This window comes from Podarcis cretensis, assembly GCF_951804945.1.
Source record: "Podarcis cretensis genome assembly, chromosome: 16".
In the NCBI taxonomy this organism is placed as follows: domain Eukaryota; kingdom Metazoa; phylum Chordata; class Lepidosauria; order Squamata; family Lacertidae; genus Podarcis; species Podarcis cretensis.
Window position 1 is genome coordinate 28,180,397 of NC_137186.1, and position 20,045 is coordinate 28,200,441.

Genomic DNA, 20,045 nt, shown 5'->3' on the forward strand with positions numbered 1-20,045 from the left:
CTCCCCGCCCCGCGCACTCCCGCGTCCAGCGCCGCGGAGCTATTTATAGCCGATGACGTCAGCTAGAAATAGAACGCCGGGGCCAGCCGCGGCTCACGCGCGTGACTGATGGGCTGACGCACGGGCACGCGCCCTCCGCAACCCCTCCCTTCCCTTGCGGTCTTCTTGGCTCCGCCCACTTTGCCCGCTTTTTTTACTATAAGGGGAATGCCTCGTCAGGCGTGCGCACGCGCAGCTTTTTTTTTTTTATATATATATATAATATCGCAGCAAGGAATCCAACTTGCCCTCCTTTCCCTTGAGCGGCGGCGCTTTACTCTCTGACGCATGCGCACGGTGTCATGCAGTGAGCGTGTGTATGTATGTAGGTAGGTGGGTGAGTCTCTGCCGGGCGCTGGCCGGTGTGTGGAGCGCGCACGCGCGAGAGCGAGGGAGTAGACGTTTGAAGCTGCGCGTGCGCGAAGCAGCCAGTCGGTCCAGTCAGTCACAGAGTGCGCGCGCTCTCTCTCGCCTGAGGTAAAAAAGAGGCGAAGGAGGGAGAGCCGTTGCTGCTACTGCTGCTGCTGCTGCTGCTGCTTCTGAGGCGACGCCGCCGCCGCCTCAGCCTCGCTCTGTCTTTGGCCGGCCCTGAAAGGAGCTTCGCCTCGGAAGGGCGCGCACAGCCCCAGCCCAGAGACCCCACCGCCACCTCGAGCCTCCGCCTCAGCCCCCGGACAACCACGACGATGAGCGACCGCGAGCAGCTGCTGCAGCGAGCCCGCCTGGCCGAGCAGGCGGAGCGATACGACGACATGGCTTCGGCCATGAAAGCGGTGAGTGGACCGAGCGAGGGGAGCCAAGAAGAAGAAGAAGGGGCTGCTGCTGCTGCTGACCCACCGCCAGACCCACCCACGGGGAGGATGAGGATGGCGGCCGCCCCCCCTGGAGGAGGAAAGGGGGTCGGCGATGGTGACCAAGACTTCTCGCTCCAAATGTGTCCCCCCCCTTCTCACCTCCCTTCTCAGTCCCCCTAACCCTTAAGGCGGATGCCTTGCGATACCTGTCTCTTTTTCTTAATCTGTGGCTGCCCCCCTTTTATTTCTATTAAGTGATCTTAATAGGGTATTGTGGAAGACTTTCTCGGGGAGGCGGGTTTCTGCTTTTCTGTAGTTGGAGCTGGGAAGAGGCTGGGAGGGGGGAGTTCAGAGGGGGTGGGTGCTATCCATTGAATCAGCTGCTGTGGCCCCTTTCTCTCAGGCCTGGTCTAGGTGCCCCCCCTCTCTCAGTCCTCCCCCTGAAAGTAGAAGTTGGGGTGTGGGTGGGGATCTCCTGTAAAAGAATGAACTGGTTGTAGCCAGTGAACAGATCTCTCCTCTCAGCCTCCCTTCTAAGGCATGCTGCCTGTTAGTCTCCATCCTCTGGGAATGAGCTAGGAAAGGGGAAGGGTGTTTTAGCCCCTTTTAGTCTTCTCACCACACCACACACGTATGTTGTGACTAGGCAGGACAGGAGTGTGTGTGGCTTTCTTGAGGTGGGGTTAGTCAGATTATTTTATCATTTCCCTCCCTGTCTGCTTATCAGCTGACATGGGCATTGTCAACGATGGAGTGGGTGTATGTAGTGCACTAAGGGAGTGCCCTTTAACAGCTTGGCGTGTCTGTGTGTGCCAGAAGCTGAGGACAAGCCCTGAGCCCATGCGGCAAGGTGGAGCAATGGGGATGTGGGCACTGTTCGAGTGGGATGGAGACTGATTTGAGCCATGGGGCAGATCTGGCTGGGAAGCTCTTCTCTGCAAGGTTTGTCAGAGGGTTCTATTTCATGTGGCTTTTGTTGGAGAGCTTCCTAACAGTTTGTCCCTCATGCTAATGAGGCTCTGCTTCTAAAACATCTTGAACCACTTTGAAAAAGGGCCTTTTGGCCATACTGCTATCCATCTCCCTTATTTCCAGCAGCCCCCTTTTGCATTTATATGGTACTTGCCTCAATAACCTTCCAAATAACTGGTTCAGAATTTTATTTTTGCCTTTTGTTGTTGTCATTTCAATATTCAGCAGCATAAAAAGGATTAAAATCTAATTGAGTTTTGATAGTATTCTATAACATAACATGATTCTAATACAAGTCTGTTTTTCTTATTGCCACTGGACAGGCTTCTTTTTATTTGGCCCACCCAAAAAAATATCAGATTGCATGTAAATGCAGGGCATGTCAGTTTTCTTCTGTGTGATCCAGGTGGTCAGCATTCATCCTCGCTTTGCTATCTTGCTCTAGTGAGTATCAAATCCAAGGGACCAAAATCAACTGACAGAGTTCTTTGGAGGGTTTCCCCTCATACGTTGGCATTACGAGTTTTCCATGAAAGTATGCTGACTGAATAGTATTTATGACTACCCAGTTTCCCCATTTTTGCTTGCAGGGGGATTTTGCACACTCACCCCCTCCTCCCTGCTTCCTGTCTGTTAACACTCTTGATTCTACCTCAGATTCTTTCCTCTGCACAACCTTGGAGATAGTCGCAGTGCTGGATGATTATGTTTCTGCCCATCTGTCTTGCCGCATGCTGACTCTGAGCCTGAGCTACTGTAGCACAAGCACTCCCTACTGCTCTGAGGCAGGCTTCAGTAGCAGTGGGGATTCAGTCTTTAAAACAGCTACTCTTGGATACTTTTGCTTCAAGATCCATTTGTCAGTCTGAGCAATAGTCTGACATGTAAATGGTGCAGCTCTGGGGCATCTTGTGGGGTTGGATTGCTGTTTATTCCTGTCTGCTTTTGACCTACTTTTGAAGTTCCCACCATAAAAAGAGCAATTTCATGATTCCAGAATGACTACACATGTATAGTAGTGCACATGCATACCTGGATGACATGTGTTAGGATCTTTACCCAAGGGTTGCAGTGCATCACAGCAAACATGTTTTCTGAAGGGGAATTATCTTCAAGACAACAGTGCAGTTTTAGAATAATTGAATATGCAGTTTACTACAAAAAGGGTAGTAAAAAACTTCCATATCACTTGAAGCATTGTGGGGTAACTTACTCAAGAGTTAGAGAGGCAAGAAAGGGAACAGGGAGGGAAAAGAGATCAGTGTGGATACCTGTCCCAAGGCAAAATATATAGGAAATAGCTCTTTCAAAGGCATCTGCCTTAAATCTGGAGGTTGTCAATTGCACTAGATTTGCATTAGTTATTCTTTACATATACTAAAATGATTAGACACCCTGACTCTTGATAACAAGGGGCACCAAACAACATACCTGGGTGAAGGCTGTGAAGGAAGAACACAAATGTTGGCAAGCTGTAGGTTCCTTTGGGACCCTTTTAAAACCAAGTGCAAAAATAAAATAAATGGAGAAGGAGGAAAGAGAAGGATTGGGGGAGGGGGAGTTAGGGCTATCTGTAAAAGAAAGAACCTCCGCTAGGGATTTCTCTTATAGGCTCTGTTATGCGAGGGAGGAAAAGAGTATTGATAGTGCTCCTGTCATGGGGTGATGAATGTAAAGGTCTGGGGAGTGTAAGAGGGGTCCCTTGCATACATGGTTTGGGAGGAAGTCCCTAATCTTAATGTGTGGCTTAGTTATTTGCACTATCATTCTCCAGTGCTTCCTGCTTTCCCTCTCCAGGGCCCTGCAGTGCGAATCACTAGGTGCACTGCAAGGAAGCAGGGTGTGCACATACTCCAGAGGTCTCTGGCCTGCTGCATAGAGGGTGTCAACACCCTGTGGTTTGTGTTAATGGTGACAGCCAGCACATGCTTGCTCCTTTCCTGCCCTGCTGAGGAATACATTTTCAGGCAAAATTTAGATTTTGGAGCCAAGGTGCTTAGAGAAGTATATAAAATGGGGACAAGGCTTGCATGCTTGTTAATAGAAAGGATGGCTTGTCTCACTCTACAAAATACAGTACCTGGCAATGTCATCTTTGTTGTTGGCATAATTTTCCATTTATGTGATGGGCTCAAACTATTATTGTAGGACTGTGAAATGGTTATAACATCATTCCTTTCAACTGCTCATTTGATTCTGCCTTACTCTGGCCTCATCTTTTTGGAGACTAGAAGTGATGGGAGTCTTTACCACAATTCTGCATACTAATTATTGGTTTTAGAACAGATTCAACATTGTATAACATGGTTTGATACTCTAGGGTAAGGACATCCATTTAGAACTGTGTCTTGCTGAAATCAGTGCTACTAGTTCAGGTGCAGCCATATTTAACCATGCTAGTAACCTTAATGCTTTCTGCATGTCTAAACAGGATCATCTTGCTGGTGGTGGGGTGGGGTTTGAACATTTTCCCCATTTGAAATTATATTGGTTGATGTTTCACAAGGGAATTTATATTGCCTCTTATATTGCTGTCTGCTACATATTCTTCCCTATTTCACGAGAAATTGAGATGCTGATCCTAATAAACAGTGAAATTAGAACATGCTGCCACTCCAAAGAGAAATATAGAGAACTTGCACATTCTTATCAGTGTTGTGTAAAAGCCAGCCCCATCTTGTATGCAAGCCCCTGCCCTACCTCTGGGTAGAGAGGGGGGTAGCATGCTAGGTCAGAGTGAAGGTGTTTGGAGGATTTCTGAGTGCTTTTGAGCAGTGTTGCCCAATGGGCACCTGCACGAGAATAGGTGGTTGGCTAACACTAGTCAGAGGTAGTGGCACCTCCAAGCAATGTTGCCCATCAGGAGAGTGGTTTGGCATAGCTTCAGGTTGCTGTGTCCAGTCTTCTGCACCCTTCTTTCCTGCTCCAGAACAAGAAAGGACAGCAAGGGGCAGAGGTTTACCTCTTTAGCTTGCATTGCTGGCTGTGTGTCATGCTTATCAGAGAACACCACCACACTTGCCATGGTAAGCAGGTTTGCAGAGGCTTGGTTCTCATGTACAAACTTCAGTCAAAGGTTTTCAGCTTAAGACATCTTTGCTTTATGGTGAGGATTTTTGTCTCAAGAAAGCATGCATAGCATTGTGTGGAGAGCTGCCCAGTTTACTTGAATGTGACCCATATCGCCTACATTTAGTAGGCAAGAAGTGAGCCATACTGTGAAAGTGGAGCTGTATCTATCCTTTCAGAAGACAAGTGGACAGTAACAGGTAGGGGCAGGATTCCCTTAATCAAGACACCCTCCTGTCTAACTAGTTCCTCACCCTTACCCCTGTGGTAAAGGAGCTGTGGAGCAGTATTCTGTTAGAATGAAAGGTGGAATGAGTTATAAATGTGAATAGGAGCAAAGGAATTTTATTTGGTAAAAAGTGCATTATTCCTCCAGTGGGGTTACTATTTGCTTGTCATTGAGCCTTTTGCAGTGCTCTGAAAGGAGCAGTGCTTTGCTCTTTTTTTTTTTTTTTGGCCTGAGCTAGATTTTAGTACAGGGTGTTCCATTGGTCCCGTACACACATATGGCTAGCTATTTATACTAGAGACATAAGTAGAATTATTTGTTAGTGGACAGGACTGCCACGTGCCACGTAACTTGTGACGTAGACAATGAGTTCATATCTACATTTCCAAGATGAGGACTCTGTTCATTTCCAGATTCCTTATATAGGGAATTTCATTAGCTGTAATTTAGGAGACTGAAATGAAAGAAAATCAATTTTAATAATGCAGATGTTTTTAATTCTTCTTATGAAAGTTTTAGGAAAATCACATGCATTTTTGTATACAAAATTTCCTCATTTATATTTCTTCCTCAAATTGAGTTAAATGTTGTAGAAAAACTGTGGTGTTACTTCTTGGTTTGTACATTTGTAGCTGGTTGATTGTTGCATTAATTATGTCTCACACTGAGTAAGGGTTGCACCTCCCTTAGTTGGTCACTTAAAGCAGTGTTTCCCAACCTTTGGTCTCCAGCTGTTTTTGGACTACAACTCCCATCATCCCTAGCTAGCAAGGCCAGTGGTCAGGGATGATGGGAATTGTAGTCCAAAAACAGCTGGAGACCAAAAGTTGGGAAACACTGACTTAAAGCACTCAACCCTTCTAATTTTTTTCTTTATGGAAGTTGCAATATCTTCTTCCCACAACAGGATGGCTTTGGGCTAATTTGCCTTCCACACTTCCACAGTGGATGCTGGGGAGCTAGAAGATACTTCTCTTTGCTCTACTCCTGCTTCCTACTGCATGCTGCCTCCAGTTTTCAGCACGGCAGTTTCCATTGTCTTAGCAGCCATATCATTCCTTCCCTAAGCAGTCACAGACTCAGGGAAGTTATAGCTGCATTTCTGATTCTCAGCTGATGTGACTCTATGCAATGCAGGGATCCTTTTTCTCAGCCTGTGAAAGATGAATCAACTGGGGCTGAATATGTGTTCCAAGGTGCTAAGATTATGTTTTTATGAGCAATCACTGAAAAAGGGCTCATGGACTTTTAAATCCACAAATCCTCTGTCTCAGTAAATCTGGTGGGCCTTAGGTGCTGTTCTTTAATGGCATTTATTTATTTAGTAGCAAACTAACACAGCTGCTATTCTAGCCTCTTTTGAAGGCATAAAAATTGAAGGTGCCAGATCTGTGTAGGAATATACATTATAAATTCTTAGTCACCCATACCTTAATTTTAAGTGCAAGAGAATTTTCCAGCCCTGTAATCTGTCATTATTATTGATGTTGCTTTGCGCTTACGATATGAATGTTGTCCTCTCAATACATAATGTAAAATCATTCTGCTTCTGCCTGAGGGTGGAGATACACTTGAATCATTCTCTGCTTCCTACGGTGTCCTTACTATGTTCATCAATGCAAGGCAGAGTTACTTTAAACCTCCAAATGGCTGATGAGGTGAAAAACTGTTGTTCATGTGTTCCATGTTCAGAGAGCAAAGAGAGGTCTTTTGTCCTTCTATTGATTAATGGAATGGAAGTTCCAATGTTGAAAAACTAGTTTCTCTGCAACCATAAGGGCCTAGAGAGTCTTTTGGCTTTTGTAATAGATATGGGTGAAACTTGTACATGTGGTATGGTTTGGAGGATGGTATATTTGGCCCCCAAACCTTGTCTTAATATCTCTATGTGCATTTGCAGGTGACCGAGCTGAATGAGCCCCTCTCAAATGAAGACAGGAACCTGCTGTCTGTAGCATACAAGAATGTAGTTGGTGCCAGGCGATCTTCCTGGCGAGTCATCAGCAGCATAGAGCAGAAAACCATGGCTGATGGGAATGAGAAGAAGCTGGAAAAGGTTAAAGCATACAGGGAGAAGATTGAAAAGGAGTTGGAGACAGTATGCAATGATGTTTTGGCCCTGCTAGACAAGTTCTTGATCAAGAACTGCAGTGACATTCAATATGAGAGCAAGGTCTTCTACCTGAAAATGAAAGGTGATTACTACCGCTATTTGGCAGAAGTCGCTGCAGGTGAGAAGAAGAACAGCGTTGTGGAAGCATCAGAGGCTGCCTACAAAGAAGCCTTTGAAATCAGCAAAGAGCACATGCAGCCCACGCACCCAATCAGGCTGGGGCTGGCACTCAACTTCTCTGTCTTCTACTATGAAATCCAGAATGCCCCTGAGCAGGCCTGCCTTCTAGCCAAACAAGCCTTTGATGATGCCATTGCGGAGCTGGACACACTCAACGAGGATTCCTACAAGGACTCCACGCTTATCATGCAGCTCCTTCGAGACAACCTCACTCTCTGGACAAGTGACCAGCAGGATGAGGAGGCAGGGGAAGGCAACAATTGAAGAGCTCCCCAGATCACGGCTTCCCATCAACCACCACCTCATCACCATCACCAATACTTCTTTGCCACGATCACACTATGTATTTAGTGCTAAGCATAAATGTATTGTTGGCACAGCTGTGAGGTCTGCCAGATGCTGCTTCAGATGGGGCTTCATGGGCATTGCTGGACTAAATGGTGTATCAGCCCTGTTTATCATAGTGGCATATTGTGCAGGAAGAAACTTAAAATGAGGCATTTTAGTTTCATTTGATTCATATTTTATGGGTTAATAAAAGAGTGGAAATGATTTAGGAGAATTGATCGGAAATTGAATATTTAAATTTTCTGCTTGGAGTGGATTATGTCAGTTCAGCAGTACATCTTATACATGCAAAACATGGAAGTGGCTCTAAGCAGATGTGAACTGATTTTGTCCTGTTCATCAATTTTAAAATGTGAGGTTCTATAACAATCTGTGTTTCACTCTTTATGTGCACAGACTTGGTTTCAGGCAATGCATCTTGAGGTTTTGATTTTGATACTTGTAAGCTTTTTTTTGCAGTTTTGAAGAATCATGATTTATTTTTTGTAAATTCTTTGGCTGTTCAGTTGCCTGTGTATTCTGACAGCGCAGTGTCAATGTTAGCCCATGTTAAGATGGATGATGAGATGCCAGACTTCTAAATTAAGTGTTTTGGAATTAAAGAAAATAAACTGCTGCTTGGGGGAGATAAGTTGTAAGAAGTTGTGTGTTTGTTTGAGAGTATTTAAACCCACCCACTAACCAAAGTTCTCAAGGTGACTTACGAAGTACAATGAAATAGGAATTTCTAGAGAGGGGCAAAGGTATATTCAAATTTACCTGCATTCCTCGGATGTTCCTTTTGCTGCTGCTGAATCTCTGGGCCACAGCATGTCTCAGAGGAAATCGCCATCACCTCAAAAAGGATGTTAGCCTCTCAAAAAATGGGCTTCTTAGTGATTTCTCACAGCTTCTGCTGGCAGATACAAGATGGAGCAAATAAATTTACAAGCCTTCTTCAATTCTCAAATATTTGCAAACTAATATGCCCAAGGTGTGTAACTATAGGAATTAAATAAGCTCGCTAAACCTGCAAGCTCCTTCTCATTGATTAGCTGGGTTCCAGTAACAGGGAAATGCAGAGTGAATATTTTGCCCCAGTTGCAATGAATGCCTGACTGATTTTACTGCTAGTGGATGAGGCATGAGGTTTTCTTCTGTCCCATGGGTGCCATAGAACTCTGCTGGTATGCCAACCTTACACAGCTTCACTTTAAAGTATGACCAATTGCATAAGATCCCACCCTTCTTTTTGACCTAGTTACCTACTGGAGTATCACATTCTGGAAGTTAAGGGCAGATTCCTGGAACATTCCTTTGTTGGGAACAAGAGACAATAATATAAAAGCCAGTTCCTTATCATACATGCCACACATGTGCACTTCAGAGGTGGAGCTCTCCCAGGCTGCAGAGAGATCTGGCCTGACACAATTGGAGTATCATGAGGAGGCTAGCATAGCAACAAGAAACGAGAATCTGCCCAATGAGGCTGCCTGAAGACTGAGCAGACATAAATTCCTCCCTCTAGCCTGGGATATTCCTAGTGCCCTTCACAGGAGGTCTTTCCTGAATTTAGTCCACCCCTACCATTGGCAAATCAAGTCCTATTGGTGGTGGTGGGGACTCTTGATTTGAACTGGGGGTGGTTGGTTTTTTTTTTTTAGAATGCTGCTCAAGTGTTTTAAGACATGAGACACAACCATTCTGCCATAATAATTGTTATTATTTATTATTATTTATTAAATTTATATACCACCCTATACCCGCAGGCCTCAGGGCGGTTCACATAATAAAATCAGAATATAAAACCACAAAATAATAAAACATAATAAAAGTAAAAACAACAAGCAAACCCCCCCAACACATTTTAAAAGGGCATAGGATACAGAAGCCCAGTCCTTAATTTCTGGCATGTGGATATGAAGGGGTTTGGGGCCATATATTTAGAGTTGCAACAATTCCACTGCATGCTTAGAAAGGGCCCAGTGCAGCCTGGCTGTGACAGGAGTTGCAGTCCACAACATATTGAGGGGACCCAGTTGAGGAAGGCTTCCCAAAATTTTGGAAGCAAAGCTTTATTGGTTTAAAAAGTTGAGTTACCATAAAAGGTCTGAGTCTGAAGCTCTGGGAGCTGCATTTGGGCCTAACTTGGGGAAAGGGCTGTAACTCTGTCACGGAGCACCTGCTCTGCACGTTTGTTGTTGTTTAGTTGTTTAGTCGTGTCCGACTCTTCATGACCCCATGGACCAGAGCACGCCAGGCACTCTTGTCTTCCACTGCCTCCCGCAGTTTGGTCAAACTCATGCTGGTAGCTTCAAGAACACTATCCAACCATCTCGTCCTCTGTCGTCCCCTTCTTGTGCCCTCCATCTTTCCCAACATCAGGGTCTTTTCCAGGGAGTCTTCTCTTCTCATGAGGTGGCCCAAAGTATTGGAGCCTCAGCTTCAGGATCTGTCCTTCCAGTGAGCACTCAGGGCTGATTTCCTTAAGAATGGATAGGTTTGATCATCTTGCAGTCCATGGGACTCTCAAGAGTCTCCTCCAGCACCATAATTCAAAAGCATCAATTCTTCGGCGATCAGCCTTCTTTATGGTCCAGCTCTCACTTCCATACATCACTACTGGGAAAACCATGGCTTTAACTATATGGACCTTTGTTGGTAAGGTGATATCTGCTTTTTAAGATGCTGTCTAGGTTTGTCATGGTCCCACATCCAATCTGCAGACAGGGCTGGGAGAGAACCCATCTGAAACTTGGGTGATCTGCCAGTCAGTGTAGACAATACTGAGGTAAATGGACCAAATATAAAGCAGCTTCCTGTGTTCCTAAGACTATGCTGTTGCTCAATAAATAGGAAACCTGCTTTTCATTTTCCATCTCTTTGGCCTGAGCAGAGCAGGAATCAGGAGTGGAATGTTAATTTCCTAGGAGAAAAACACTCTTTAATGAAGGAAAAGCAAAACCTTCAGCAGAGGTTATTGATTGGTGTTAAATCTTTTACAACTGCTTGTTAGCTAAAATAAGTCAATGCTATCTCACCCTATTTTGAGGTTATTAAAACAAATCTCAAGTAGGTGGGGGTGGGGGGATCCCTTTGCCACAACCAGAAAGTTTTTCATTGTCTAAAGACAGAAAGGCAGGTATGGTACTATGGATAGTTATGGGACATACCCAGCTTTTGGTCAGAGTTCACTGCATGGCAAATCATGTTCTTGATTTTAATGTTCCTGAATTCCACTCAGTGGCGAAGAAGCTGTTCATAGAGTCATGTTGCTGGTACGTAAGGATGAATGAATGCCCATAACGTTTTCATTAGTTTGATGAGCACCCTGGGCAGGCAGTTAAAAATCCCTCCCAGAATGGGTGGGGTTATGTTTGCACCATTCCTCTGGGCATTAATGCACAGTCTTCTGAGTTCTGGTCAATGTCTGCACGAGAAGCATAAGCACATCTCAGCAACTGCTCCTGAAGATCCTTCCTGGCCCCTAGAAGTAGAGGCAAAGTTGAATTGAGAAAGTTGGGGTTGAGCCAGAGGAGACCATGATGGCTAGGTATGGAGAGACCAACAGATTCTAGAGTTTTCATAGACCCCAGTCATGAGCATCTGACATAGATTGTGGTTTTGTTGGTGTGTCCGAAAAATACTATCAGGTTAGTAACTACCCTGCTGGACTACAGAGGTTCTGGTGGGCGAGGAGTCTCGACTCTGCAGCCAAACACCTAATTCTAACAGTGCTCTTGCTTATGTGCTCAGCAGGTTCCCACAGGCTTCCAGTTGCCTCCTGGTGCTAATCAAAATTCATCCCTTAAGTTTTGCCCATTAATTTATGTATTAAACTTGTTTGGTATGTGAAGCATGTAATATATTCTTCTGGATGTTACTGAACCAGCTGTAGAGAAAACCAGCCTTCAGGGTGTGCTGCAAGTGAGCAAGTATTCCCAAACACAATTGCATAGAGAACAACAACAACAATTATGGAAATTACAGAGGGCAGGAAGAGGACATTTGTTTCAAAACCAAACAGGGCCGCACAATGATTAATTCTTCAGCCGGGCCAAGGAATATGTTAATTCCTCCTGGCAAAGATGCATGGCGATCCTTCCCTCTTGATGCCTTACAAACCTTGTTTGTTAGCTCTTCTTCATCCTCCCTTTCCCTGTTTCCATCTCCCCCCTCCCCTCCACACCAGTCCCTATTTACTTTAGAGTATATTTTCCCCTTGATTTTCATGGAGCATCTCCATGGCAACACCATGATGTCATTGCACTAGCAACTGTTGCCTTGGAGACAGCATGACGTGGTTGCACTGAGGAGTGTTGCTAGGGTTACGGAGCCAGCTTGCTGAGGAAGTAATGATATCCAACCCGTGTCCGGAGATGTTCCTGTTCCACTGGGGGGGGGGCAGATGCACACAACAGAAATAAATCATTTGATGTGGGAGGGACCTGTCAAAAAAATTTAATTGCCTATTCTGTCTCCTTTAGACTGCTCACGCTATGTGTAGAGAAAGACTGGCTGTTCTAAAGCAGCAGCCATCCGCAGTGTTAGATAGCAGATTCTGTTTGAGATGAGATGGTTCCTTATGGTGGTGGCTTTCAAACCACCTTTCTTTGCCTAGTTTTTTCCATCAAGGATGAATCTCAAACTGGATTGTGTACATCTCTATTGGTGATAAATTAAGATGCCAGCTGGACATTCTACATGGAACATTGTACACTCTGCTCCATGTTACAGAGGCCTGGCTGGTCTCAGCTGGAAGCTGGGCATTGAGTGTCGCTGGTCCCATGCTATGGAACAGTCTTCCAGCAGAGATGTAGCAGACATCCTCACTTTTAACTTTCAGGTGCCTCAAAGGCTATTTTAAAAGCCAACAGGCCTTTGCAGCAGTTTAATTTTTACTTTTGATTAGCCAATCACTTTAATGATTAACTGTATTTAATTGTTTTATACAAGTGGTGCTTTATGTTTTAACATGGTACACTGCCCTGATATTATAGGATATGGTGGTACGAAATTATTTTTATTTAAGCAGCTTGGCGTCCTCCTGAACCCAAAATATTTACATCTTGCAATTCCCCAGTGACTCTGCTGGAGGCAGTAAACCCTTGCAGATGGAGAATGCTCTTGCCTGTGGAGTTTCTAAAAGAAGCAGCAAAGCGGTTTGCAATCTTAAGATCTTTCCATTTCCCTGTGAAAGCATATCACTGCCTTGTCTTTGTTGGGGAGAGGGTGAGCTGCCGGCCAGTTTAATGCAACCTCTCTGTTTAAATCTTCTTTTTTCTTGCTTTAAACACTTCTAAACCATGCCAGGTAACATGTCATCATTCACCATGTCTTAAGAACTCCCAAAGAGCCTGGAGATAGGTGAAGCTGAATAGTGCGGCCATTCTGTCCTGAACAGTGTTCTTGCTGTGGCCCAGATGCCACTTTTGCCAAGCCCACACAAACAAGCCCTCTCCCACTTATATAAACACCAACAACTGGGAAACACTCGCCTGCAAGCGCTCCAATTGGAGAACAGCCTTTACCAAAGGTGTCATGGGCTTTGAAGACACTCAAACTCAGGATGCAAGGGAGAAACGTGCTAAGAGGAAGGCACGCTTGGCAAATCTACACCATGGTCAACTCCCACCCAGAAACCAATGTCTCCACTGTGGAAGGATCTGTGGATCCAGAACTGGCCTCCACAGTCACTTACGGACTCATTGTTAAAACCGTGTTTATGGAAGACAATCTTACTCGGCTACGAGTGATCGCCAAAAAAGAAGAAAGGTATATTGTGTACACAGCTTCAGCTCATTACTAGGACAAAGGTGGAAATAGCTAGAGGTGGAGAGTCTACTGCTGTGGTAGACACCTCTCCACATTTGGTTCCATAAACTCATCTCCAGTGCCCCCTACCGTAAAAAATCATTATTCAGAATAGTTGTTTGCACAACCTGCTAAGAAAGATAACACAATAAAATTCAGCAAAGAGTATTGCATGAAAATTATTTTTACACATTCTTATTAATGAAAACGTAAGAGTGAAGAACTTATCTCTATCACTATTTACGAAACATGCAGAAACCTTCACCTACCACAAATGTGCATCAACTAATTTATAAGAAAATCAATAGCTATTACTAATAATTGGCTATCTTGTGACAACTCAGAATTGTAAATGCAAACAGATATGACCAAAGGAAATAACTTTGAAAGAGATAAGAGCAATAAAACTATAAATAAAAGCAAGGAAGGTGTTTTGCTCTAGGCTGTAGCCTGATCAATTAAAAAAGAGTGATCCAACAAGCTCGGAGGGCTCCGGTCTACTGATTGCTGTACAAGCTAAGATGTGGGGCATAAGAGGTTCAGCAGGGCCACAAGGGAGGCCTGAGATGCACCAGGGGGAATGCTTGGATGCAAACAAATGCATATTTATTTAAATAAATCTCCCAGTTACTTTGGTTACAGTATTATTATTTGTTTAATTTTTACAAACAGCAATAATGTTGTGGGTGGCTTCATATCTGTGGACTTGGAACTCATACCATTAAACTGATCAAAGTACTCTCAGAGTAGCACAGAATGTCCTGGCATTCCCCTCCTTTCAAGTCAACCTCATGATCTCTTTCCAGATTGTGGCCATTGCTGAACAGGAAGGGCAACTTTATATGGGAAGCCACCGACTTAAGGCGGCTACCAAATTTCCCCTTTGGGAGCAACACAGAAACTGGGAAATGGTGCCGGCCACAGCATCCTTCAGGCAAAAGCCTGGACAGTCTGGGACAGGGTGCTCCCTCGCAGCAGTGGGGAACATCTTTGGCCACTCTCCAGATGTTGTTGTACTCCAGGCACCAGCAGCAGCATGTCTAATGTCCAGGGATGAGGATGGGAATTGCAGACTAACAGCATCTAAAGAACCACAGCTTAGTCCCCCTGGCTCTATGGCAACAGAAAGTGGGAGAAAGTGAGTAGGCATCATGGATTTTTAAAACAGTCCCATCCCATAGTGCAGTTATGCACATGAGAGGTTCTTGACATGCTCTTACCAGGTCAACCAGGGTGACAGCCTTGTTGCTTGCTTGCTTTCCTGGCAAGGCCCCAGGGCAAGAGGGTGGGCATACATCAGCATATGCAAATGATATGCAAACCTGTGGTGATGAATATCCCTTCCCTTCCTATTTTTGGGTGTTGTACAAGTTTTACACTTCACCCCCCCCCAAAAAAAAAACACACAAGAGGAAACAGATTCACATAAAATTGAAGATGCTCATTTCTACGCACAGATGAAAATTGGGACATAATTATCATAATTAAAAAAACAACAACACTCTCGTGGAAAAGAGTGTGACCAGGTGAGCTGTCTGCTCAGCCCAGGGGTCAATTCAAGGCCTTTCCTTCTCCTCCTGCTCTCCCTTCTTAGGGTTTTCATATTGTTCAACCTAATTTGGACTTGAGGGCCCTTCCAGAAGAAGAGAGGACTATCCTCTGTAAAGTAGGGCACTTTATACATACATACATACATACATACATACATACATACATACATACATACATACCCTGCGCATCTGCCCGGGTTTCCTCAGCCACTCTGGGCAGCTTATAATACATATAAAAACATAGTACAGTGGTACCTTGGGTTACAGATGCTTCAGGTTACAGACTACGCTAACCCAGAAATAGTACCTCGGGTTAAGAACTTTGCTTCAGGATGAGAACAGAAATCGTGCTCCGGCGGCGCAGTGGCAGCAGGAGGCCCCATTAGTTAAAGTGGTACCTCAGGTTAAGAACAGTTTCAGGTTAAGAACGGACCTCCAGAACGAATTAAGTTATTGACCCAATGTACCACTGTAAAACCTCAAACATTAAAAACCTCCCAATATGGTTGCATAAACCAGCAGGTGACAAGAAAAGTGGATTTTGTGAACCCTTATGGTTGTGCTAAGAGATACAGACTTTAAGGCTGGAAGGATAAACACCCACCATCTATTGCCTAACGGTTTGAGGGCCTCACTGCCCTGGCTGCATTGGAAGATATTTCCCCAAAAATGTCAGTCTCATGTGGATACCAATTTGAACATCTAAATGGGTTATCTTCCCTTAAATGTTTAATTTAAGATGGGTGCATTGATGGTTCTTGTGAGCTGATGGAGGGGGGGTTTGCTGGGGTTTCCCCCCACCCCTTCATTTCCCCCCCTTTATCTTTTTAATTCTTTGTTAAATTCACTACTTTTTAAAAAAGTAAATCTGCACATGACATTTCCCCCCTGGGAATGGCAATTCTGCAATGATGTGGAAAGTGTCACCGGCTGTTGGAGCCACCTCACTAATGCAAAAGGCTGGCTGTCCAGATTCCTGCATGTGGGTGCGGAGCAGCCTTGTGTCTGCTCACGTGTGCAGGATCCGGCACACCAAGTGTCCAAACGTGGAAAAGCGGACAGAAAGCATCCTAGGCGTTCGTGTCTGATGAAGATGCATTTGAAGGCTGAAGAAGATGACTCATCTTATGCAGGAGAAGGGAGGCCTGTTTTGTCTGCCTGCATCTGTGCTGAAATCAGGGAAACTGAAACCCAAAGGTAGTTCCTTAATGAAAGGCACTGGAACAGACTTCTGGGAATTGTGGTGCTTGGCCTGCACTTTTGTTTTTTGTTTTGCTCTGCACGTTTGTTGTTGTTTAGTTGTTTAGTCGTGTCCGACTCTTCGTGACCCCATGGACCAGGGCATGCCAGGCACTCCTGTGTTCCACTGCCTCCCGCAGTTTGGTCAAACTCATGCTGGTAGCTTCGAGAACACTATCCAACCATCTCGTCCTCTGTCGTCCCCTTCTTGTGCCCTCCATCTTTCCCAACATCAGGGTCTTTTCCAGGGAGTCTTCTCTTCTCATGAGGTGGCCAAAGTATTGGAGTCTCAGCTTCAGGATCTGTCCTTCCAGTGAGCACTCAGGACTGATTTCCTTAAGAATGGATAGGTTTGATCTTCTTGCAGTCCATGGGACTCTCAAGAGTCTCCTCCAGCACCAGAATTCAAAAGCATCTATTCTTTGGCGATCAGCCTTCTTTATGGTCCAGCTCTCACTTCCATACATCACTACTGGGAAAACCATAGCTTTAACTATACGGACTTCAGCCTAGAGACAGGCATTCCTTGACTTTGGATGTAATTATGTCCTCTCTGCAAGGCCTTGCTAATGGCTGGGTTTCTCCTCTGAGGTTCCCAGACCGACCCAGGAAAATGGCCTCCTTAGATCAGCCTTGGCAACGGGCACAACCCCTGGAGGTATTGTGGTTAATTACTGTAGCAATTTCCAGGTACTATGACAACATTTACTGCCACGTACAAGGACTTTCGCTTATTTGCTATTACTGGCACAACCCTGCTGTTTGTTTTGCTCTGCTTTATTTATCCATTTGTGAGCTTTCTTACCCGCCCTTTGCTGAAAGGTCTCGGGGCGAATGATAGCCGTAGAATCATCGTAGTGGAAAACAAGTAAAACAGAAACAAAGCAGTTTCTGTACAAGTATGAAAACAATTCCAAGCAGATCAACCAAAGCAGAGGAGGCTGGTTTTAACTATCCAAGGCCAGGCGGGTGAAAGGAGACACATGACAAAAGCTACAGAATGAAGAAACTCAACATACCTCTTGGTGCTTCGCCAGTGGCATTGAGTGTGTGTACACCACACATTTAAAGCACATGGCTCCCCCCACCAAGAATCCTGGGAATTGTAGTTTGTTAAAGGGAAGTGTAGCTCTGTGATGGGGAAACTGCAGTTCCCAGAATTTTTGGGTGGGAAACCATGTGCTTTAAACATATGTTGTGTATGCAACTGTAGAGGGACTCGGGTTGGCGCTGTGGGTTAAACCACAGAGCCTAGGGCTTGCCGATCAGAAGGTCAGCGGTTCGAATCCCCGCGATGGGGTGAGCTCCCGTTGCTCAGTCCCTGCTCCTGCCAAACCTAACAGTTTGAAAGCACGTCAAAGTTCAAGTAGATAAATAGGTACCGCTCTGGCGGGAAGGTAAACAGCTTTTCTGTGTGCTGCTCTGGTTCGCCAGTAGCGGCTTAGTCGGCTCCCTCAGCCAATAAAGTGAGATGATCACCGCAACCCCAGAGTTGGCCACGACTGGAATCCAAGAGGATTCTGCCCTTGAGAATCCAAGAATAAGCTACTCTCTCCAGTGTCAGAAGCAGCATGCACCTGAACCAGCTGTTGGAACCCACAAAGCACTGCTGTTTAGCTCAGGTCCTGTTTGCAGGCATCTTTGGGGGGGGGGCATCTTATTGGCCACTGTGAGAAAGGGATGCTGGACCAGATGGGCCCTAATGCAGCCGGGCATTTACTACAATCTCAGATTGGATTTTTGGAGGAGAGGGCTATTGAAGGCTACTAGTCATGATGGCTAGGCTCTGCCTCTGCAGTTGGAGCTAACATGCTTCTGAATATACAGTTGCTAGAAGCCACAGGAGGGAAGAGGGCTCTTGCATTCAAATTCCTGCTCGCTGGTTTCCCACACACATCTGGCTGGCCAAAGAGGATGCTAGACCAGATCAGCCATTTTGGCTTGATTTAGCAGCCAGACTCTCATGTTCTTCACATCTTTCATTCTTTCAGACCTAATGCAGCAGTAAACCCTCTTTCTGTGGCCTCCTGCCCCACTGTTGCCCTCCTGTCCTCCTCTTAGATAAATAAGGCAAAGCCAACAGTAGAGAAGACAAAACTTCCCTAAGCCACAAAGAGAACTGCGGATCAAAGCACCAACTGATCCTTCCTAGACTGCCAAGTGCAGAGAGGATTGGATGTGGGAAAGACAGGCTGTCTTTCTGCAGTGATAAGGATCCCTGAGTCGGAAGCAGCACAACAAGCCCCCCCCCCCACTTCCCAGTTACTTATTGAGCCCAGTCTCAAGAGGGCACCAAGACTGCCGACTTTTCCCTGGCAGAGCTCTTGTGCAAATAAAATTCTTTGGCTCCTGGGCTTAGCTCTAAACCAAGATTAGTTTGAATATTTACCTGGAAAGACCTCTTTGGCACGTCTCTCAGATACTGATTAGCAACATCCAACTTGTGGCTATCCTGGGATCCGAGAGGGGATTTAAAAACACAGACAGCTTTACGGGGACAGTATGATGGAAAGGTTGGTAACACTTGGCACCAAGGCTGCCCAGCCTCCATCCTGTTACAGCGTGGGCCATGTCTTGTGATCAATTATGTGGGGTGGGGCTTACCTGTCCCCCCCATATTTTATTCAAGCTGGCACCCCCACTTGGCAGGGACTGGGCCCTGCTTTCCTTTTCTCTTCACCTGGGCTGAAAATTGAAATTTTGTTTATTTAATCAACCAACTGATTTATAGACTAGTTAATTTAAAAAAAATCTCTGAGTGGTTTGCAAAGTAAAAACTAAAATCAACACTAGAATGCAAAACAACAACAACAACAACAGTAATAATAATATCTAGACTAGAATGCAAAGAAAATTGGACAAGGGGCAGTCAATAAAACTGTTTGGCACTGCTGAGCTGTGTCTCCTTCTACAAGAAGGGCCAAGGCTCTGTGGTGCAGAGCAGCTGCTTGGCCCTTAAAAGGTCTCAGGTTCAATCTCCATTGGCATTTCCCTATAGTGCTGGGAAATAAAGGTAAAGGGACCCCGACCATTAGGTCCAGTCGTGACCGACTCTGGGGTTGCGGCGCTCATCTCGCTTTATTGGCAAAGGGAGCCGGCGGACAGCTTCTGGGTCATGTGGCCAGCATGACTAAGCCACTTCTGGCGAACCAGAGCAGCGCACGGAAACACAGTTTACCTTCCCGCCGGAGCGGTACCTATTTATCTACTTGCACTTTGACGTGCTTTCAAACTGCTAGGTTGGCAGGAGTTGGTTGGGAAGTAACCTTGTCTAAAATCCTGGAGGGATGCTGCCAGGCAGTGCCAACAATATTTTTTACATAATATATGGGGCTTGACAATTGGCCAACGTAGATGGATTCTCTGTGCCTTCGCATCTGCAAAAAGAGTGATATTGATACATTGGAAGAACAAAAATATGTCCCCCTTTTCGATCAATGGATAGATGACATGACAACTCTTGCAACCTATGAACGGATTGCTTTCAGACGAAGATTATACATGGACAAATTTAACGATATTTGAAACATATTGATAGGGACACATGAATCAACATATACTTGAGGGAAACAACAATTTTATCCATCTGCATATATACAATATAATTTTGTAACCTTAATTATATTTTATTGTTATTTTATTGGTGTTTTCCTCTGCTTTTTAAAAATTAATGTATCTTTTTTCCTTTTTTCGTTTCTATTCTTTTCCCCCCTTATTTA

The 20,045-nt window shown here is 45.0% G+C and overlaps 1 protein-coding gene across 1 annotated transcript; it reads left to right on the forward strand.

Moving 5' to 3' along the window:
- Positions 1–360: 360 nt before the first annotated feature.
- Positions 361–8,385, forward strand: YWHAH (tyrosine 3-monooxygenase/tryptophan 5-monooxygenase activation protein eta). The gene is made up of 2 exons (XM_079957459.1): positions 361–812; positions 7,004–8,385. Exons 1-2 carry the CDS (start codon positions 726–728, stop codon positions 7,658–7,660), a joined length of 744 nt encoding a protein of 247 aa, XP_079813585.1. The 5' UTR covers positions 361–725; the 3' UTR covers positions 7,661–8,385.
- The last annotated feature ends 11,660 nt before the right edge of the window (positions 8,386–20,045 follow it).

Excerpts from the sequence above, each read along its gene's own strand:
- YWHAH (XM_079957459.1), top strand. The coding sequence starts at position 726 with ATGAGCGACCGCGAGCAGCTGCTGCAGCGAGCCCGCCTGGCCGAGCAG. Across the intron at positions 813-7,003 it reads TGGCTTCGGCCATGAAAGCG|GTGACCGAGCTGAATGAGCC; the intron begins GTGAGTGGACCG and ends GTGCATTTGCAG.